The sequence below is a fragment of the Engystomops pustulosus genome, chromosome 4 (assembly GCF_040894005.1).
Source record: "Engystomops pustulosus chromosome 4, aEngPut4.maternal, whole genome shotgun sequence".
Lineage (NCBI taxonomy): Eukaryota > Metazoa > Chordata > Amphibia > Anura > Leptodactylidae > Engystomops > Engystomops pustulosus.
The window spans coordinates 25,821,259-25,843,028 of NC_092414.1; the positions used below are offsets into that span (position 1 = coordinate 25,821,259).

The 21,770-nt window shown below is 45.2% G+C and overlaps 2 protein-coding genes across 2 annotated transcripts; both read right to left on the reverse strand.

The window, feature by feature from the left end:
• Positions 1 to 1,198: 1,198 nt before the first annotated feature.
• LOC140128905 (zona pellucida sperm-binding protein 4-like) lies at positions 1,199 to 6,692 on the reverse strand. Its single transcript, XM_072150600.1, has 12 exons — positions 6,485 to 6,692; positions 5,787 to 5,908; positions 5,271 to 5,367; positions 4,999 to 5,154; positions 4,076 to 4,266; positions 3,881 to 3,978; positions 3,679 to 3,806; positions 2,381 to 2,570; positions 2,165 to 2,312; positions 1,994 to 2,072; positions 1,738 to 1,851; positions 1,199 to 1,358 (listed from the first exon to the last, which is right to left on the reverse strand). Exons 1-12 carry the CDS (start codon positions 6,663 to 6,665, stop codon positions 1,222 to 1,224), a joined length of 1,641 nt encoding a protein of 546 aa, XP_072006701.1. The 5' UTR covers positions 6,666 to 6,692; the 3' UTR covers positions 1,199 to 1,221.
• A 3,161-nt stretch (positions 6,693 to 9,853) lies between these two features.
• LOC140128906 (platelet-derived growth factor receptor-like protein) lies at positions 9,854 to 16,245 on the reverse strand. The gene is made up of 6 exons (XM_072150601.1): positions 16,048 to 16,245; positions 14,634 to 14,964; positions 12,754 to 12,905; positions 11,195 to 11,488; positions 10,767 to 10,906; positions 9,854 to 10,264 (listed from the first exon to the last, which is right to left on the reverse strand). The coding sequence occupies exons 1-6, from the start codon at positions 16,094 to 16,096 to the stop codon at positions 10,043 to 10,045; spliced, it is 1,188 nt and encodes a 395-aa protein (XP_072006702.1). The 5' UTR covers positions 16,097 to 16,245; the 3' UTR covers positions 9,854 to 10,042.
• Positions 16,246 to 21,770: the final 5,525 nt, after the last annotated feature.

Here is a 21,770-nt window from a genome sequence, read left to right on the forward strand (position 1 = left end):
CAAAAATTAGTAATTCCATAGAGCATGTCTGAAGCCTACACTTATTGGTTCTTTAAGTAATGTTATAAGGTCATTCTGTTGGGGAGGCTCTTGCAGCTTTATTCAAGATACAGCTCAACTTCTGTCTATAGGTTGTGTCTGGCAGAGCCGGGGTAGGCACCACACTGCAGCCATCCTGGACCTCTAATACAACAAGCATCTTAAAGATGCACATACCTCTGACTACAGGGTTCTGGCAAGGAAGTGATACTGCTACCTTTCTACAACACCAGAAGATGCAGTGACTTGTCATGGGATTGTCCCAAATCAGGTTCCCTTAAAAAGGTCAGGGTGTGCCAGGATTTGGGCCACGCCATTTTTTATATTAAAGGAAACCTACCACTATGGATCAACCTATTATGGTAATTTTTTTAGGTGGCAGATTAAGACCTCCAGGGGCCCTGGACTGTATGAACATCAAGCCTGGAATCACTTCCTACATACAGTTCTAGAATCAGCTTCTTCACCAGAAATCCTTGAGTATAAGGGTGATGGCACATGGCATTTTTTTTGGAGCATTTTTCATCAGTATGTTAAAAATGCATATGTTTTTGACCGATTATCTTAATTCAAACTGGTCAAAAAACGCATGCATTTTTTTGACGAACTGCTTAAAACGGGCTAAAAATGCGTTCAAAACACCACGTGTGCCATCACCCTAAGGGAGTGTATACACATTGCACTTTGGTTGTATTTTAAAACATTACAACATCTCAGGAGAGGCAATTTACCCAATTAGTGATATTTAATTACATTAATGCATGCGTTTAGTAAATGTTAACAGTAATGTAATTTGTCAAATCATCAAAATGCAACCAAAGCACAATGTGTGAATGTACTCCAACAGTGAGTGTTTATGGTAGGCACAACCCAAACCATAATCCCCTACCATTAGGTGGTCTAGCCCATCGATCCAAATTTTGTCCCACAGCCTTGGCCCCTTATTCTTACTATTGTAAATGGTAAAACCAAAGTAGCAAAAGATAGTCATGTTACTCCAGTCCCATATGGATGCATTGACCCAAAAACCAAGCTCAAAAGATTTTATTTCATGGATATGCAGTTCCATGTACAGGACTTGAATTTTTTTTTTGGCAAGAGTAATGACAAGGATCAATTCCCAAAACAATTTGCTGTACAAAATGCATAAAGACACAAGTTTTTAGAAAAGTCCCACTTTATTCAAGCACTGATTGTGGACACTGCACATTTCCTTTGTCTTTTGTACAAATATATACCCAGAAGAGACACCATCACAATAAAACCAGCAACCGCTGCGCCTTGTAGACCGGCCAGAATAAGCCCAGAATCCAGGATACCTGCAAGAGGGAAAAAGAAACTCAATGACAAACCTGGCATACATGTGTTGTAATAATATTGTCTGTAGGAACCACCACACCTAATATCTTATCAGATAGCTCTGGTTCCAAGCATTCCAACTGGCAAGTAACAGAAGCTGCCACCAAAGCTAGGATGGGGCATGTTGAAAGACCTGCCCAATCTTTACCTCAAGTACCTTCCATTAACGTAGGACACCCAACCACTACCAGAGATCTTGTCAACCATTTACCAGGTTGGTCCTTCTCCAGCACAATTCAGTTCCCCTTGTACAGCCATTTAAAAGGGAGTAGAGGTACAACGCTTATGTTTCATTGTGGGTAATGACCAACACCAAAATGTTAACCTATAGCCCCTTACCTTCCTCCTCATTTAGGGCTTTGTCAGCTTCCGTCTGAGCATAGAATATAACAGGTCCATGGGAAGAAACTGTTGTAAGAACGTCTTCTCCGATTCTGGCTTTAGCCGTTCTCTCTGCAGGACAAAAATTGGATTACTCAAAGTTGGGAAAATGGTGGCAGTAATTTAAAGGGCAAGATCCAGTGTAGGAAACCCAAGCCAAATTCCAAACACTTAACCCAGTAAGGACTATTGTTTTATATAATGAACCACCTACTTTGCCTTTGGTTGCAGGTCACGGAGCAGGACACTCCAGAAGTTGGGGTGCATACTGAAGCAGAGCAGTGGAAGAAGATCTGGAGGAACACAAGATTGTGGGATTGAGTTGGAGGTGGCATTGGCACAAAACACCCATGCATAGCCTAAAGTTTCCATGCAAGAAGCTTACCGGTCCTTTAAGGGCAGTTTGGGTTTCAAAATCCACAAAGGTGAAGGCACTAACGATGAAGCGCTTGTAATGTGTTGGGAAAGGCACACTTTGGGAACGGTCAACAGGAACCTGCTGAGTGCGGTAGGTGTCTCCCTCATAAGGGCAGCTGAAAGGAGTTCACAGCATAGTCATCTTATACACAATTATTGTAGACCCTTTAGTGATTTAACTCACCCGTTGTTCAAGACAGGCCATTGGGGGTTATCTGTAGGCACAGGAGAATTGGTCGCCCAACAGTCGTGCAAGACCAGAACGAGGGTTGGGTCAGTCCTCTGAAGAGCCCGAACCTCAACGTGTACAGGATCTCTCAATACTCTCAAAATTGGATAGTCTTGGTCAGTGTAATAGGAGTCATACTGCTCATCTGAAATACATAGTCATGTGATTTTAGTTTCTGATAAGCTGTTTGGACTGACTCATGACAACCTATGCAAGATGGCACAACCATTCTGCTTACCAATCTCACAAGTTTCCATATAAACATTTCATCAGACCAGGACCCACTGCCACTTGTGGGTAACTGCATGACTGCACCCTAAAGAGAACCTTTTTACCGGACTAATAAGTCCCCTCAGGCAAGTTACAAAATGCACTTTTATACTTTGACATCTCACCCATTTACCTATAAAATATCTCCCCTAAAGTCAGACAAATATGACTTCTCACATAAGTTTAGTGGTTGCAGGGGTAGTGTCACTTCAGAAGGTCCCACCTTCTGTTCTGTAGCACCTTGAAACATGCTGCCGACATCATTAAAGATAGTCTCAGGTCAAATCACACAACTGCAGCCTATGAACTACAGAACAGGTGGTTGAAGACAACCATGGGTGGGAATGCAAGCTGCATTATTAACTCATATGGGCTCACAGAACTGCAAACTTGACAGTATCTTGTCATCTTTAATAAGACAAAAGCTCATTTTAGGCCCTAAAAACAAACTAGGGGCTTCTGAAGAGATACTCCCATGTAAAACTGGATGAGAAGAGTACTAAAAAAATTCTCCAAGTTAGGCAAATATAAGACTTGATATAAGAGCATTTAGAAGTCACTCAGTTTGGTAGAATTTGCGCTACACAAAGAACCTAACAGTCACCAAGACATAATAGGATATGGACCATTCCAACAAGAAAAACCATGACCAGGAACACCAGGTATACGGCTAAACACGCACAGTAACTTTCATGATATGAACTTGCAGGCAACAACAAGTTCCTCAAGAACATTAGCAGCAAGAAGTCCTATTCTGTGGCATGTACTCATGTTGCAGCCAACAACTAGGATGTCCAGCATTTTGCTTTGCCTCTTCATCTGCCCAAGTAGATACTGTTGGTACTATTACAGTGAATAGATCTAGTAATCTTAGACAGAATCCCCCATCTTGGAATGGTTTCCCTTCCAGTTAGATCTTGTGCCCTTCCATCCTGTGCAAAGGCAAAATACAGGAAACTAAAACACTAGTCATGAGAACTTACCTGGAGCTATTCTCATCTCAAATGTTAGAGGTCCAGAGGTAGATACAGGGAGAGGTGGTGCATGGGTGAGAACTTCAACCTGCAGAGGGGCAACGCCAGTCCGAGCATAGCTGCAGTGTACAGTCACCCTGTGTAGAAGGAACATAAGGGTGAGACTAAAAGTACCATAGAAGACCACCACTCCCATTTCTAGTCCACTTACCTCATTGTACTGTCTCTAGTTATTGAAACCGCCTGCCAGGTGAGTACTTTTTGGGTTGCTTCAAGAGTGTTTTCATATACCACGGACAAGTCAGCTGCCTGTTACACCAACAAACTAGTGTTAGACACCAAAATCCCTTTGGACATTGCAAGTCTTTGTAGGTCCTTCATTAGACACATCTGTACATTCACTTACCTGTTTGGTACCACCACAGGACAGAGGGAAGCGGAAGGCAATGAATGATTCAGTTGATGATATCCGCAGATCTTTGCAAGAGTCAGAATCCACGCCAATCATGTGTGCAGAGCTCAGAACCAAGTCAGGTATGGTGAGATGTTTGGAAATGGCAACCACCATGTTGTTATCAGCCGTACACTGGGCAGTCACTAGGCAAAGGAAAAATATCAAGGACTAAAATATTTGCCAACATACAAGACAGGGGTTAGCCAAGCCAATACAAGTATATAAATCAGTAGGGGCCATGAGCCATCCCACACGATGCACAATACCCCCATGAATTTGGCAACTATTTAGCCACCAGTAGAGAGTCGGAGCTGGGGACTGCAGGGAATTTTGGGTGCATGATTTGAAGTGCTTAAATGATTGGCCCCCTTTCCCCCTGGGCAATCATCAAGGGTGGGCACTGGCCACAAGTTATAAGAGTTAAGGCCTGTGTGGAGGCCTACGCCACCTTTCTTTATGCCCTCAGGATCGGGAGGCACGGAGTCTGCCCTCAGGTTAACCCTCTTTACCAACATTTCCCCTTTCGTATCCGACTCCAAAACTTAAGTCCTTCATTCTTTGGAGTCTGGGGTCAAGAGCCAGATTTGGCTTAGTTCACAGATCCATACAGCCTAGAATAGACAAACATGTGTACCAAGTGGGAATTGCCAAGAGACCAGAACCTATTAGTAATGCAGTCATGTAGTAAGACTTAACACTGGTGCCAGTGCATATTACAAGAAATTCTGGGGTTTCCCAAAGCAAAATACATCAATTCTAGTAGACTACAGAATGGGATCATCCAACCAAATCCCAACTTGGCACCAGACATCCCACTAGGAGCCTTTACACGAAGTGCCACCACTAATACCTGTAGTTTTATGACAAAGACTTACATTTCTTGGCATAGTAGCAGCGCACATTAAAGTCACTTTGGGAATAGCAGCATCCAAGACCTTCACAGCGTTCTCTCGATATGGAGTCATCGGCACATGACAGGCGCTCAGGTGGTGGAACTGCACCACATTCACTGGGACTAGGAGCATCCATGGCTACGGATCAGAAATGGAGTCAAGAGTTTTTTGACCAACATTCACTTTACACATCTTTCAAAGTCAACTATACAACACCCAGAGGTTAAGAAATCCTCAGTGTTATGGTCATGTACCTGGAAGTATTGGGCACTGAAGATCTTTCTTGTGATACTGGGTTTTCCCATCATGAAGCATTTCTTCTAGAGTGATTGTCACGGTGTAGTTCCCATCCTGTAGTTATAGAACAGTTATGCTCTGATGTAGGAAGAAGTCATGTGCTCAAATATAAAAACCAAACCCTTACAATAGTAGGGATGCCACCCATATGTCAACTGAAGGGACATTAGCATTCAGTTGTTTACAGCACAATGTGAAGTACAGTGGCCATGCTTTGTATTACAGCTCCATCCCAGTTACATAGGTGAGAAGGAACTTCAGGCAGATCATGTAATGGACACTTCACAAGATTTCTGATGGGCGTCAACCATTAATCCCTACAATATTAACTAGTACACAGGCAGATACCACCCATTACTGAATTTGTACCTACGGTCAGGAGAGTTTTTGCAGTTTGGCATGTACTTGAGTCTACATTAAAACTCAGGAGTGGTTGATCTCAACATTGCTTTCTAAGGTCCTTCACAACTTACCTCCTCCCGTACATAACAGCCATCAAAACTAGAACCGACCACCAGCGAGCCATCATCTTTCACCACAATCCAGGTTCCACAAGTGGAGTCATTGCGAAGATAATGGGGTTTTCCATCCTCATCTGGAGAAGAGTCAGATATTTCACACATGTTAGGAGTTATTGACCCTCAATTTCATCTCAACATTTCACTCATGAATTGTTGATGGTGAAAGCTCAGGGGTCTGACTAGGACGCTTTATAAGGGCCAAATCCCATCAGTGTCCAGGTTTCCATCTGATAACTAATGAACAGATCTGGTTTTTCTCATTGATTTCAGAAGACTTGGTGGAGGATTAATTATCCACACTCAGATCCAAAAAGTGACCACCACATTTGGTCTCCAAGGTGGACATTTCTACAAGGGATCGAGTGTCCAGATTGTTAACAGAACCACATACAAGGCAACTGTAAGTTCCCCTGCGTTATTGGTGGGGGTATTAGGGTTCTTGACTAGGGATAACCAGGGTGCATTAACATTGAGTTTGATGTCTAAACCAGGACAGGAGTTAATCAAGGGAGCAACATCTCAATAATATGTCCTCACCCATCCACCACCTGCTTTTGGCTGAATCTGAACATGGGAATCCAGCCTTATGAAGGACCATAAAAACCACATGAGAGTTGTAGTGCTATGGACACCACCACCATGGTACTTACCAATGATAGTCAGCGCAAACACTGCATCATCTAGCAAAGAAGGGAGCGAAAACTCCATCACTTCAGACCCACAATGCAGATGGGAAGGGTCATCCCAATAGTCCTGCACTGCACATACCAGCACCAGGCCATACATCCAAAGGACTCCTGCAAAGCCCAAACCACTCCTACACAAGGCCATCCTGCCTGCAAGTGCCTGTACCCCAGCCTGCCCCAGGCCAGAGCTATATACAACAGGAGGGAAACCAATCCGCTCTCTGATAGGACAGGAGGCAGGGGCGAGGGCTATCACTAATGTGCACCTGTGTAACCCAGGAGAACAAGCTTAACCCCGTCATAGACTAGTCAGGCAGATCTGTGGTTTTATGGCCGCGGTCACACATACCGCTAGGCGTCCGTTTCCAGGGTAACGCATGCGATTGTTAAGCCGATCGCATGCGTTTCTCTGGAAACGCATGTGCGTTTGGGCCGAGGACCTCCCCCTGTGCGCTAGCGTCGTGTTATGAACGGACGCCCAGTGGAACGTGTGACCGTGGCCAAAAGGCTTCAGCCTTGATCACATGTAGAAGTAACATTGCGTTTTAGCAAATGCAATGGAAACGCAATGTAACTTCAACATGTGATCAAGGTTGAAACGTGACGCAACGCATTGTGTGGATGCGCCCATACAGTGAGTTTTTGAGACACGCGTTCACACGTCGCGTTTTGGTTGTGTTTACATTTCATATTGAAAAGCATTACAACAGCCGAGGAGAAGTGATTTGCCTAGTTACATTACTGTTAACATTTGCATTAACAAAACAACTGTTTAAAGCAATGTTAACACACAAGTTATTGGGGCTCATTTACTTACCCGGTCCTGCAGCGCGTTCTCCATCGAGGATTCGGGTCTTCCGGCGATTCACTAAGGTCGTGCGCACGATGTCCACCAGGTGTCGCTGCTGCGCTGAGGTCCGCCGGAGTTCACCATCCTCTACCTGGTGCATGTAAGTTCGTGTCAAGTGACACATTTTTTTTTTTTTAAATACAGTGGTTTTTCCGAATCTGTCGGGTTTTCCGACGGCCACACCCCCCATTTCTGTCACATGCAACCTGGCGCCGATGTGACACAATCCGATTGCGTGCGCCAAAAACCTGGGGCAATTCGGCACAAAACGGTAATTTTCAGGAAACCTGACGAAAATTAGCAATTCGGGCCCTTAGTAAATGAGCCCCATCGTGTCACTGTGTGGACAAAATGAATGTGTTAACATGTTGTAAAACATGTGTTTACATTGTGTTCTGTAAACATTGTTAACACATGTGTTAACATCCCGTTTACAATGCATTTTGTAAATGCCAATGTTAACAGTAATGTAATTAGGAAAATCACCTCTCCTCAGCTCTTGCAATGCGTTTCATGACGCAAATGGGTGACACTCATTGAGTTTTTGTTGCGTTTCAGGCCGCGGTCACACGTACCGCTAGGCGTCCGTCATAACGCGACGCTAGCGAATAGGGGGAGGTCCTCGGCCCGAACGCACATGCGTTTCCAGGGAAACGCATGCGATTGTTAAGCCGATCGCATGTATTTCTCTGGAAACGCATTTGCGTTCGGGCCGAGGACCTCCCCCTGTGCGCTAGCGTCGCGTTATGAACGGACGTCTAGCGGTACATGTGACCGCTGCCTAAAAGGATGCATTTGAAATCACAAAAAAAAACGTCAAGTGTGTCAGCGGCCTCAACAGTAAGGCCGCGGTCGCACGTACCACTAGGTGTCCGTTCATAATGCGACACTAGTGCATAGGGGGCGATCCTCGGCCCGAATGCACATTAGTTTCCAGAGAAACGCATGCGATCGGCTTATCAATCGCATGTGTTTCCCTGGAAACGCATGTGCGCTCGGGCCGAGGACCTCCCCCTGTGCGCCAGCGTCACGTTATGAAGGACGCCTAGCGGTACGTGTGACCGCGGCCTGAGGGCGCTGTCACACGAGACGTTTTGGTTGCGTTTGCAAACGCAGACCAAACCGAAGCCATCAGGGCTAAGGAAACGCCTGCAATTGGGAACGAGCCGCCGGTGTTTTGCATTACTTTAATGCATGGGTGGAACTTGGTCTGCGTTTGCAAACACAAATGCAGCCATAAACTTCTCGTGTGACAGTGCCCTAATATTAGGCCGGGGTCAAACGTTCCGCTAGTGCTGCGTTCCAGAGAAACGCATGCGATCAGTAACCAGGCCCCGGTGCTTGTATGTGTAAAGACACTGGGGCACGGTTACCAAACGCATGCGTTTCTCTGGAACGCATATGCGATCTGGCCAAGGCCCACCCCATGTGTGCTAGCGTTCCGTTATGAACGCAATGGTAGCGGAACGTGTGACCCCAGCCAGATTAGACAAATCACCTCTCCTCCGCTTTTGTAATGTTTTTCAAAACGAAGTGCAAACGCAATCAAACCGCAACCCTGAGGCCGCGGTCACACGTACCGCTAAGCGTCCGTCATAACGCGACGCTAGCGCACAGGGGGAGGTCCTCGGCCCGAATGCACATGCGTTTCCAGGGAAACGCATGCGATTGTTAAGCCGATCGCATGCGTTTCTCTGGAAAAGCATGTGCGTTCGGGCCGAGGACTTCCCCCTGTGCGCTAGCGTCGCGTTATGAACGGACGCTTAGCGGTACGCGTGACCGCGGCCTAAGGCCGGCGGCACACGTGGCGTTTGAACCCGTTTATGGGCCGTTTTTAAGCAGTCCATTAAAAAACGCATTGCAAAAACCGGTCAAAAATGGATGCGTTTTTAACGGACTGTTTAAAAACGGCCCAAAAACGGGTTCAAATCGCCACATGTGCCGCCAGCCTAAGGCTTCTCCCATGATCACATGTTGAGGTAACATTGAGTTAACATCGCGTTGATGTGTTGAAAACACATGCAAACAAAACGCAACATGTGACTGCGGCCTTGAAAAAACACATCCGTTATCTGAAAACGCTTCTTATTTTTCCAAATTATGAAAACGGACAAAGACGGAAAAAACTGATGTGTTTTCAAAAACGGGTTCACTTACTAAGGTTACTTAGGTTTTGGGCTTACTGATTTATCTTAGTTCACACGTTTTGCTAGTGTTGCATTCATAACGCGACGCTAGCGCACAGGGGGCGGGGCTCGGGCTGATCGGACCCAAAAAAGCTATGCTTTTTGGCCGCACTTGGGGGTTATGTTAGGGGCTGATCAAGGGCAGAGCTTAAGAATTACATATTTTTACATGTTGCCTTTCCAAACGTTGGGGTGGGGGGGGGGGGGGTTTCGCTATAGCCTGTATGTGTCTCTCTATTCTATAAGTCACAAGTCAAAGGTATAACCTGGACCCGACACTATTAAAGGCAATATTGCTACAATAACAAGCTAAAACGTGCACTTTAATATACTATAATGAAACAGATACAAAACATATTGTGGGTGTAGTAACCAGGAGACTGTAGAACCAGTCCCTCAAAAATATTCAACACAAAGACAAGTTTTATTTCTTCCATCAAGTCCTATGACGTCGTCCAGCCGGACATACACCGGATCCTAGGAGTCTCATCCTTGGTTTCTTGCCCTGCTTGTAGAGGATGCTGGGAGGACGGTAACCCTTGTGGTAACAGACGTGCTCCCCTGTAAGTTTTGGGCGGTGCAGGTATAGATGCCGTCATCCACAGCACGGGCTTCGTCGATATAGAGGACGCTTTCTGACTGCTGCATCAGCTGGCCTCCGCGTCTGGTCTGTAAGGTGTTCTCCCGGACGTAGGGTGGCCGACCGATCTGTAGGAACACAAATATAAGTCCATAGTTTTACCCAAGCAAATTTTACCCATATTCAGGTTAGATTTTTTTGGCTTTACCATCCAAAACTGATCATAGATCACAGGGATTTTGTTGTCCATTAAACAGGGTGAACAAGGAGAATTCAGCTCATCATCATGCTACTCCCTAGTTCCCCAAAACCTGACGAACTAGCATCCCACCATAGTGTGTTTCCCCCTGGGATGCATTTTAGGGAAATCCACCCAATGCCATATATTAATGCAGCCAGTGTCGGACAGACCCACCGGAGTACCAGAGGATCCTCCGGTAGGCCCTTTCTCAAACCTAATACTAGAATACATAGATATAGCAGAAGACACCCTAATTTGGAGGGTAGTTGGTCTATCTTGTTGGGGGATAATGAGGGGTAGATCCCAAAATCATTCTCATTTGGTGGGCCCACAGAACCCCATTCCAACACTGACTTCATCTTAGAGGGCAAAGATTCACTCCGCTTTACCTGTTGCCCAGGAAATTCCCAGGTGAAGTCCACACTGATCTCCAGTTCTCCTAGAACAGTACAGGTGACAATGAAGTTCTCTCCTGCTCGTATTGACTTCACTGATGCTTCAATGGTGGGTTTAGGTGGGGCTGATGGGTCTGTGAAAAATAGAGAACTTTTTGGGAACTTTTCTTCAAAATCAAAATCAAATTACTGGACTCAGGGAGCTAGAATTAACCATTATATAGAAGATATTGAGATTAGACCCCATGCAGGTGGCATCTCTGCAAGCATTAAACCTATTTGGTGGACCATAAAGTTCACACTTTTAGGTGCTCTACAGATCCATATAACATGGATTTATCACATTTATCACCCTAATAAATACCAGTTAAAGTAGGACTACAGGATTGTCCTGCCTTGTTTCCTCTGAAGATAGCACTTACAATGCACATAGATCAGCATATACTTAGTGGACATCTGTCGGAGGTTTCCATGCTCTGCGATGCAGAACAGTGATCCAGCAAGAGATTGTTTGGGTTGATATATGACAAATCCCTTCTTTAGGTCATAGGCAATCTTCACTCCATCCACTGGGATCTCTTCTGGTGGGAACTCTCTATGTAGAGTCACCTTGGCTAGAGGGTTGGTGACCTGACATGGAAGTAACGCCGGCTGTCGTGTTCGGAGCTGGACAACCACATAATAGTCCTCCGTTGGGACAAAAAGTTCTTGAGGATCTACATGAAAACATAATAAAAATCTTAAAAATATTTATACTGTAGCACTTTGAAATTTTAGAGAACAGATTGGACTCAAAAACTTCAACTACAAAGAGAAACGGACATGGCAATGGACATCATTCAACCAAAGGCGGCTTCAATCAACTATAGGCGGCATCTCTCAAACATAAGTGGCATCAACCTCGCAAAGGTGACATAAATCAACCATAAGTGCATTAATCAACCAAATGCAGCACCAATTAACCATAGGTTGCATCAATCAACTATAGCCTGCTTCAATCAACGGTGGCCCCAATCAACCATAGGAGACATCAATCAAACATAAGTGGCATCAATTAACAATAGGTGACCCAAATCAACCATAAATGACATCAACCAATCATACGTGATATCAGGTCACCACTGGAAACATCAATCAAGCATAGGTGGCATCAATCATCTATAGGTGTTACCAATCATCCATAGGAGACAACAATCAACCATAGATGGCATCAATAAATCATAGGTGCCATCAGTCAACCAATGGAGACCTCAATTAACAGTAGGTGGCATCAGTCAACCAAAGGGGAATCCATCAACCAAACACAGCATTAATTAACCAAAGATGGCTTTAATCAACCATAGGCAGCTTCAATCAACAAAAGGTTGCCCAATCAGGAAGACATTAATCAATTATAGGTGGCATCAATCATAGGTGGCATCAGTGAACCACTGGAGACATCAATTGACTATAGAGGGCATCAATCAACCAAAGGGGAATCCATCAACCAAACCCAGCATTAATTAACCAAAGATGGCTTTAATTAACCATAGGCAGCTCAATCAACAATAGGTGGCCCAATCAGGAAGACATCAATCAATTATAGGTGGCAGTAATCATAGGTGGCATCAGTGAACCAACGGGGACATCAATGTACCATAGGTGGCATCAATCAACCAAAGGGTAATCAGTGAACCATAGGTCACATCAGTCAGAGCTGTCATCAGTCACCCAAATCAGTGACTCAAAGCTGAGATCAATTAACTAAATCCAGTATCAGCCACCTATGGGTGACATCAATCGGCCAAATGCAGTTTTAATAATCGAACGGTGGCATAGGCAACATCAATCAACCTTAGGTGGCATCAATGAAACACAGCAATAGGCAACCATCAGTGACCATGTTGTGTGTGTCTAATATTTGTACGGTTGCTGATTTTATTATTTCTACCAGCACCAGGTTTGGTTTCCTATAGAAGGTCCATACAGTGCATACACCCACCTGTGACAAACACAAAGGTCTTTCCAGTTTTCTCTTCTCCATCATGGCAGTCATGTCCTCTGCACTGGTAACCTCCACAGCTGAACTCCCCAGTATCGGCTGCCGAGGCATTTACCAGGATGAACTGGCTGTAACGTCCAAAGTGTTTGATCCTGAAATATAATGATTGTTCTAGGCATGAGAACATATTTTATGACGTCTCCTTCATGGCTGGACCTTGACTTTCCTTGATTGAAAAGATGAACCTCTCAGATCATCACAGCCCTTGGAGAATTGCTAGTTTAAGGTATCAAGAAAATAAAAAGGGGTAACTCAGACAAGCCAAAATCCAGTAGCCTCTTTTCTCCTCCTACCCTGACATCTTTGGCGCACAGGCCTCGTAGCTGCACGCCCTCGTACATTCTTCGTACGCCCTGCGCAGCCGCGGACCAGCCATTCTGCACATGTGCAGAACGCCGGCTTCTCGGACGAGGGCACGTAGCTCCGAACAGCTGCGCGCCGCAGATGTCAGGGTAGGAGGAGAAAAGAGGCTACCGGGGCGTGGAGTAGCCGCGACGTGTAGCCTCATGTCCGGCTACTCCACACCCCAGTAGCCGCTTTAGAAAATTTACATATTAGGGTATTAAAGATAGCGGGGACGTGAGGATTAGCTCTAAAAAGGTCTATCCTCACGTCCAATACATCCACCTACCACCCGATCTACCTTTATAGGTAGAATAGGGGTTGTAGTTTCCCTTTAAAATATCTTTCGAAACAGTAGTGAAGCTGTAGACCATCAGCACTGTTCATCAGGGATGTCTCCATTAACCTATTTCTGCTCCAGGATATCAGAAAAGAAAGGTTTTCTATAAGAAAACATTTATTCTAGATTTATAGATTTATATACTGTACATATATACAGATGAGTCACTTTAAGAGGCTGGAGGAGTGGGGCCATCACTTCAGACACTCGTATTTTGGACTCTACAGTAGCTAGTACCAGGCTTCTGGAGTCATTATAAAGATGAGATCTCATCAGGATTGATGTTCTATGTGCTATAGATCCAGAGATTAAAGGGTTTGTCCACTTTAAGCAAATGATTTGTACTGTTTGTATAATCAAAAGTTATATAATTTTCCAATATACTTTCTGTATCAATTCCTCATGGTTTTCAAGATCTCTGCTTGCTGCTCTTCAACAGAAAGCTCCTACCTATGTTTACTTTCAGCGCAAAGAAACCTGTTCATGGTCATTTGATGGATACACAGGTGCACAAGGCGTTATTATCACAAAGAGTAATCAGAGCCGTGTGTTATAACGATTCTTGCGCCTGTGTGACATCACATGACCACGGACAGATTTCTATCCATTGGAAGTAAACAAAGAAGATTTCTATAACAGGGCAGCAAGCAGATATCTAGAAAACCGTGAGGAATTAAAACATTGAAAATATATTGGAAAATGATGTAACTTTTCTGTACACAAACAACATCAATTATTTGCTGACAGTGAACAACCCCTTTAGTTAAAGTTAAAGACACATGCGGTGAGTTAGATCTTTATCTGCAGCTTGTTATTTGAAAGATGAGATTCTCATCTTTACAATGACACAAAAAGCATAGTTCTTCTGGCTATAGAGCGTCTCCTCCTGTATCTAAAAGTGACTCAGCTCTGGCTAAAAAGTGACTCTTCTCAGCTCATTTGCATATGGCTTTGGAGGTGATTTTTATGGGTAAATGGGGCAGTTTTGCCATGGAAGGGGGAATTCTAAAAATTCTAGAATTCTATATATCATAACTGACCTGAGATGTCTGGTAGTTTAGGGGTGTAAAAGCTGGTGACAGGTGCGGCGTTCGGACCCTTAGTAAATGAGCCCCAATATTTAGCAGATTTGACTTACTTTAATCTTCCTTCATCATCCTCCTGTAAGTAATGAGGATAGTTCCAGCGCACGGAGCTGCCCTTACAGCGGAGATCCAGGGTCTGACCAGCTTTGATTGTCATCGTGTCTCCGACTGGGACAAACTTTCCTGCTTGCAGGACCTGAGACAGAATGGACCCTGCTGCTTGGCCCTGGAAGGAAGGAGTCGCTGGTTTCACCTTGGGCTGGCGTTTGATGGAGTCCTGCTTGGGCTTCTTTGTTGTACTTTTAGTTGATGCCCCGAGGGGTTCTTGCTTTGTCGCCTTTTTGTCGGCAGTCTTTTCGGGCTTTTGCTTGACGTCACATTCCACTGGAAATGAATTTTTAATAAAATTTAATAAAAGCTTTCGTATATTTATTAACTCTTGCCACTTCACTTCCAGTATACATAATCTTTTATTTGTATATATACATGAAAGAGGGTGTTTATGGGTAGTTATGAGGATTTGGACAGGCAGTTATAGGCAATGTTTAAAATGCCCCCCAATACTTTATGGACGGATTAAATGCCCAAGGTCAGCGCTTCTTAGATCCAGGGTGCTCTGGGGTGGAGCACTCTCCACACTTATGGGCGTTATGATGAGATCCACTGCACTTTTTTGAAGGTGCAATTGGACAAGATTGTGCACTAGACCTCATTGCCCCTCCCATAGTGCACCAATATACTAATCTGCCTATGTATAAATTTAAAAATAAGATTTTTTTTCTTGCATTTGGGATTTTCTTGAGGGCTGGTCATGATATAGGAAGCCATGAAGCGAGTTGAACCTCTTGCCTCAGGCAGCACCACCTGCAGGAAGATAGTGGGGAGGATCAGAGGTGCAGTTATATGCTACAAATCAGGATCTGCCACATAAAAATAGTGTCTCTTCACATCTGATGTCCACATGGGTGGCCCTGCAAAGAATAACCTGATACATTACTGTTGGATGGGGTGGAGGGGGCGCCGTTCTATAGCTCGCTTCAGGCAGCACACAGTTGTAGATGTAGGGAACTTAATCTACAAGATCTTATGTTTAGGTAGAGGGTTTAAAGTCTCTTTAAAAAAGAAAAAAGATAAATCATACTGTTCATACTTGAATTAGAAAGTGACATATTCCAATCTTTTTATAGCAAATGTGACAAAATATACAGTTTATAGTACGCGGTGTACGAATTTTAGAATTGGAGAAGGCTATACACTTCCATTAGGCACTATGTGAGCTACTACAGCTCCAATGTGACTTACAAAGAACTTACTATGACTTTCAGAGTTTTTTTTGCCTAAAAATGAAGCTGTATATTTGGGGCCCACATACAATAATCCCATTGTCCACTGAGCTCCATAAATCGTCAGCACGGATCCACCATGTAGAGGAATTATAATATCAGAAATGGTTTGGAAGGAACTCACCGAGAAGTAAGAGGCTGGGGAGAAGGATCAGCAGCAGTTTATACTCCATGACTTGTCTGGCAAATTCCTCTCCAGAGTGAGAAATGTTGAGGATCGTTATGGAGGTCACAGGATTCCTGACTGCTCTCCTGCCAGGCGGAGGGAGGTGCAGGGAGGTGGAAAGGGGGAACGAAGAGGTGGGATTGTATAAAGGATGAATTTTACTTCAGGAACTTGTTGGATCTGAGAGCAGATTTCACATAGTTAAAACACATTGATCTTGGAGACCTTGTATGGTTGGACATTGCGTCTCCAAGGTTTTTTGACATATAAAAAGAGGCACAATATGGATCCATAGCCATTTATAAAGACTTAATTAGAAGCCTACTGTATACATGGCAGATCTGTAGGCAATATAGAACCCTATGAGATCTTGGTGGCATACATTGGGGCCTACTTTAGCATTTTACCTCTAAGGGTGATGCCACAAGTTCAGTTTTTAAGATGCAACACTTCTTAAAGGACTGACCGTATTACCGTTTACCCAACAAAAAATGTACCCCACTCCCCCTTTCCCAAAAAACCAACACAACTACAATTCTTGGGATAAAAAACAGGGGGTCGGCCACAGCTTTATTATTTACATAACAAAATAAGTGACCTGTGGGAAGAACCCTGACCCTTACCCTAACTTCACCTTGCATGCCTGGCCCCGCCTCCGCGGGGGCATGTCCTAGTTGTTCCGTCAGGTGATTTAACTAACCGCCGAGAGGGTCAAGATTCCACCACAGGCCAAGCTGTGACTACCAACAACAACATGAATAATGCAATAACAAAGATCAAAGAATAAAATATTAACAAAAACAATAATATACAATATTAACATAGGGAGGGTGGGTGGGATCTCTTGAGCGCGGAGCAGTCAAAGAGGCTGGCTAGCTCCGCGCTCAAGAATAAATATCCTGGCCCGCTGCCCCCCAGTGGCCAGCGGAACTCACTGGCCACCAATGGAAATTAAAACAGAGAAGGAAAGGGGAGGGGGAGAGCAGGAGGGACCGTGCCCCTTAAAGGAGCCAGAGCACGGCCAGTCCTGCAGCCCCCCCGCTTATACAGCCTGCGGGCTGAGCAGGAACCTGTCACCAGGGACCTCATTTTCACTAAAGACAGATTGGAAAAGCCCATGACACCTGCAGTGCACATCTGCCTCTCTGACTTTTCTAAGAAGTAGCATTATAATATAATTATGTGTTATAACTTACTCTTGCATCCTGACAAAATCCTGGGGTAGTCACAGGGGCTGGACTTTGGATTGGATCCATTTAAAAAACAACAAGTGACTTATCTGAGCTGCAGGCTGCCTCCATCTTTGTGCTCCTGTACAGCTCCTCCATCCCCTACTGATGTCATCTCACCTGGCTGTGACCTCTGAGAAGGAGCAGGAGGTGGAGCTGTGCAGGAGCACAAAGGTGGGGGCTAAGATCTGAGGAGTGACTAACACAGACATGTCACATGTTTTTAGAAATGCATCCAAACCAAAGTCCAGCCCCTGTGACTACCCCTGGATTTTGTCAGGGTGCAAGGTAAGTTATAACACACAATTATATTGTAATGCAAATGCTTAGAAAAGGCAGAGAGGCAGATTTGCATTGCTGTCTTTAGTGAAAATGAGGTCCCTGGTGATAGGTTCCCTTTAAAGGGGTTATCCGAGATTAATAAATAAATTGGGGCCATGCTGGGGTGGACTTTTTAAAAATAATAAACGTGTACTCACCTTCTCCGATGCTGCTGAGGACCCGCGCCGCGGTCTGTCTGATCTATGCCTATGTTTGTTTACAGGGGCACAGAAGCCACACACAGTGAGCTCCCATTCGACACCATCTCCCAGTGCCCTACAATGCTGAGAGATAGGGACGGATGGGAGTGGCCGGCCACCTCAGACGGCCGAAAGCTCCGTGTGCAAGGCTTCTGTGCCCCTGTAAACAAACAGGGGCACAGATCAGATGGACCGTGGCGCTGGACATCAGCAGCGCCAGGGAGGTGAGTACACGTTTATTATTTTTAAAAAGCCTGCCCTAAGTTATGTATTAATCCCTTTAACCCCTACACGCACCAGGATGTTATAGTACGTCCCTGCGGGTAGATACTTCCCGCACGGGGACGTGCTATAACGTCCTGCTTCTGGCACCGGCTCACAAACGGAGTCGGCACCAGAAGCAGCGGCTGTCAGCTGTGTATCACATCTGACACCGCGCGCTAACACCCGCAATCGGAGCCAACTCTGATCACGAATGTTAACCCCTTACATGCCGTGGTCAAGCATGACCGCGGCGTGTAAGGGTCTTCCCCTTATGGATCGGATCCGCTGTGACGCTTACCGGGGGATCCAATCCACTTTCCTCTATGCAATACATGTCACAGCCATGCAAAACCCAAAATCGAAAGTGAGGCCGCGGACTCTTAGTAAATGAGCTCCATTGGGTGCTGATTGCATGCGTTTTGAGTGCATTTCAAAACAGAATCAGCACCCTAAGGAGAGCTGTGTTCATAATTGACATTTTTAAGGCCCATTGCCCTTGAGTTTTATCCGGCTGGTAACATTGCTATGTTCACTTCTGAGTTTCTTCTTATTATGTCTTTCCTGTCTTTCTCCACAAGATGTCTTCACCTGACCAGCAGTTGGATACTTTCCATAGTGCTGTAAAGAGAAACAGAAAGAGTGGCTGTAACGACAAAGAGAGAGGGCAGATTTAGATTAGGATGCATTCACACGTTCAGTTTTTCAGATGCTGTTTTTAAAGCTAAAAGCAGGTGTGGATCATAATGGGTGAGAACAAATCATCGAAAGAAGCTGTTACTCCTCTTGTTTTATTCCACTCCTCTAAAAACTGCACCTGTAAAACGGAATTGAACGCAGCATTACACAACACGCATGAGCAACCCTTAAATGATGCTAATATATTTAATATTTGTGCTCCTGGGACAGGAAACTGTCGGCCAAAATGTGTGCCAAACCCCCAATTATAATGTATTGTGCAACACCCCTGCCAATGCATAGGCAGGTGGGTAGTTGCGAATAGCGCCCTCTCCATGTCAAGATCCATCTGGCGAGCTCGATCAACTCATCCTGAGGATAATGCTAGGAGAACATCGTGTAATTGCAGCTGTAGATACTGCCTGGAAAGGCAACAGTTAACTGGTGTGTGTAATAATCTGTCTGCTATGTTAGCTGGAGTGTGATTGGAGAGGTGCTACCACCTGACCAGGGGGAGTATAAAAAGCCCTGCTGGGTGGAAGTACATGGTCTTTGATCCCAAGGACAGTGTGGAGCACATCATCAGTGCTGCCATAGATACTAACCCTATCCTAAAGTATTTATAGTCCCTCAGGCCTAATGCCTGACACTTATGGCGAGTCAGGAGACTCTAGCCCAGAGCTGCAGCTTCCATAACTTGGACACAGCTCCACCTCCACTATCCCAGCCTGCATCTACTACCAGGCTGCGTGCACCTCTCCTGCAGACCACTCTCCATGACCACTTCAGCAACCTGAACCTGCTGTTAACCGTTTTTGGGATGTTGCCTGCTGTTCAATAAAGAACTGCAAGTTGATTTGCACAACGTTGCTTTCGTCTGATCCCTGGATATGGCTGTCACCACCACGGGTTTTCCCGTCCATTACCCAGGGACTCAACCTACAGACACTCAGGGGTTGCCCCAGGGAGAACCAGCCTCTCCCTCCATATTTCTTGCACACACCACCTGCTGGAGAGCTGCCAGGCTGTTGGACAGCCCTCCGGTCCCCATACCAAGCACCGTGACCACAGCGTGCCCAAGGCCACACCAGCCACACCAGCCAGCCACTCCGGTATTCTGGACCCGGGTGGCTCCAGGCCCACAAGAAAAGGGATGTTGGGGGATGTTGCAATTGTTTATTTCTACTCATATAGGAAAAGCACACCATATGGGCCCCCTAGTGGGTTTTCCCACAAAAACAAGTTAGGCCGTATCCACAGGATAGGGACTAACTTGCGGATCAGTGGGGGTGTCAGTGATGAGACCCACAAAGATCACAAAAATTAGGGGTCTGATGGGGTCCCACGTACCTCCATCGGGCCCCTTGTCGCTCTGTCAGACTAATGGAGCAGACGGCCGCACATGACCGTTCCATTAATCTCTATGGAGCTGACGGAAATTGCCGAGTGGCCACAGCCTTTTTCTTCAGATTCAGGATCTTCTTCAGAAGAACGCCTTGGAGGAAGTGTCATATTCTCAGAAATCCAGAGGGAACTATACCAGGGTCTTTCAAGTGATGAAACTGCAGGAAAAAATGGCGCCTTATAATAGATGTTACCTATCTAAACAAATTTTTACTGAAATAAACACTTCAAGATGGAACTATTGGATAGCTCTTCAAACCCAGTCAGAAATTTACCATTTTCAATTCAAGTGTCTCCCGTCCAGGATCTGCTCTACTTCCCAGGTATTCACAAAGCTGGTAATAGTGATAACAGCAGCCCTCCATCTTTAAAGGACACCTGTCATCAGGTCTGTGTCACTTGTCCTGTCACTACTACCTGTTGGAGCAGCTCACAAGGATCCCATCCCAGCCTTTATCTAGTTATTTCATACATTAATCATTATAAAATCATCTATTCTTTATTATGTAAATGAGGCTGGTCACATGGTCAGAGGCAGTGATGTCACCCCTGTTACCCCTCCCCTCTCCTCCCCCTTCACAGGTCTGTGTGTAATGTATAGTAAAGCATAGTTAGTGTGTGTGCTGCATCTGCTGACATGCTGCATCCTCCTAATACACAGAGACACAGACATCAGCTACACAAGTACCTGACATGTTCTGCTATAACATGTCTGCCTGGAGCTGTTGTATCTCTCCTATACACACGCACACATGCTGCAGGGGGCGTGGCCAGCACCAGGAAGCAATCTGGACAGCTTGAATATGCTAATGACTCATTGGACACTTCACAGGTCATTTGCATACAGCTTTAGGACCTCATTGCTTAGGTTTACAGGCATGTAGAGGGACAATGAAGGAATAGAGGCAATGCTCTCTAATGGCAGTTTCTGAAAATCTATTTAGATTAGGGGGGTTATTTTGCATGACGGGTTCTCTTTAAGGCATGACAATCAGCCCCTACTTAGACCATTGGCTGATTCTGGCACAATCTCGCGTTCTGCAACTCCATTATCTCCTGATTATTATTTAAGAAGTCCTGTCAGATGAGGTTCTAATAAACTTAGGGTAATCTCAGCTGCTCCTGGTTCAGAAGATAAAGTTCCTGGGCTTTCTGATCGATTCGCAACAAATGAACCTAAGTCTTACATCAAACAGGAGACGTAAGATTCTATCCAGCATTTCTTCCCACTCATCAGCCTGCAGGATCACAATTCGTAAGGCAATGAAGGTTCTGGTTCGCCTTACTCCTGCGATCGATGCTGTGCCCTGGGCCAAGGCTCACATCAGCAGCATATCAGCTTATAACCCCTTTAGGTCTGGATGTTCAGATGATCCTCCTGGGAGAGCGGAGCCTGCGTAGCTGGGCGGAGAGCGGGCATGACAAGCTTGGCAGGGAGGGACGTATAATAGGTGGGTGGATTTCTATTGGGGGAGGAAAATAACAGCGTTAGGGATAGGGGGATTTAAAATGGGGGAGGAGTTAGAGGTTGTTTAGGTAGCTGGCAGGAAGGAGTGGCCTCATTCTGGCCAGAAAAAATCGTACCACC

Excerpts from the sequence above, each read along its gene's own strand:
- LOC140128905 (XM_072150600.1), bottom strand. The coding sequence starts at position 6,665 with ATGGCCTTGTGTAGGAGTGGTTTGGGCTTTGCAGGAGTCCTTTGGATG. Across the intron at positions 3,807-3,880 it reads ACTAGAGACAGTACAATGAG|GGTGACTGTACACTGCAGCT; the intron begins GTAAGTGGACTA and ends CCTTCTACACAG. Across the intron at positions 2,313-2,380 it reads TGGCCTGTCTTGAACAACGG|CTGCCCTTATGAGGGAGACA; the intron begins GTGAGTTAAATC and ends AACTCCTTTCAG.
- LOC140128906 (XM_072150601.1), bottom strand. The coding sequence starts at position 16,096 with ATGGAGTATAAACTGCTGCTGATCCTTCTCCCCAGCCTCTTACTTCTC. Across the intron at positions 10,907-11,194 it reads TATGCTGATCTATGTGCATT|ACCCATCAGCCCCACCTAAA; the intron begins GTAAGTGCTATC and ends TATTTTTCACAG. Across the intron at positions 10,265-10,766 it reads GGGAATTTCCTGGGCAACAG|ATCGGTCGGCCACCCTACGT; the intron begins GTAAAGCGGAGT and ends GTGTTCCTACAG.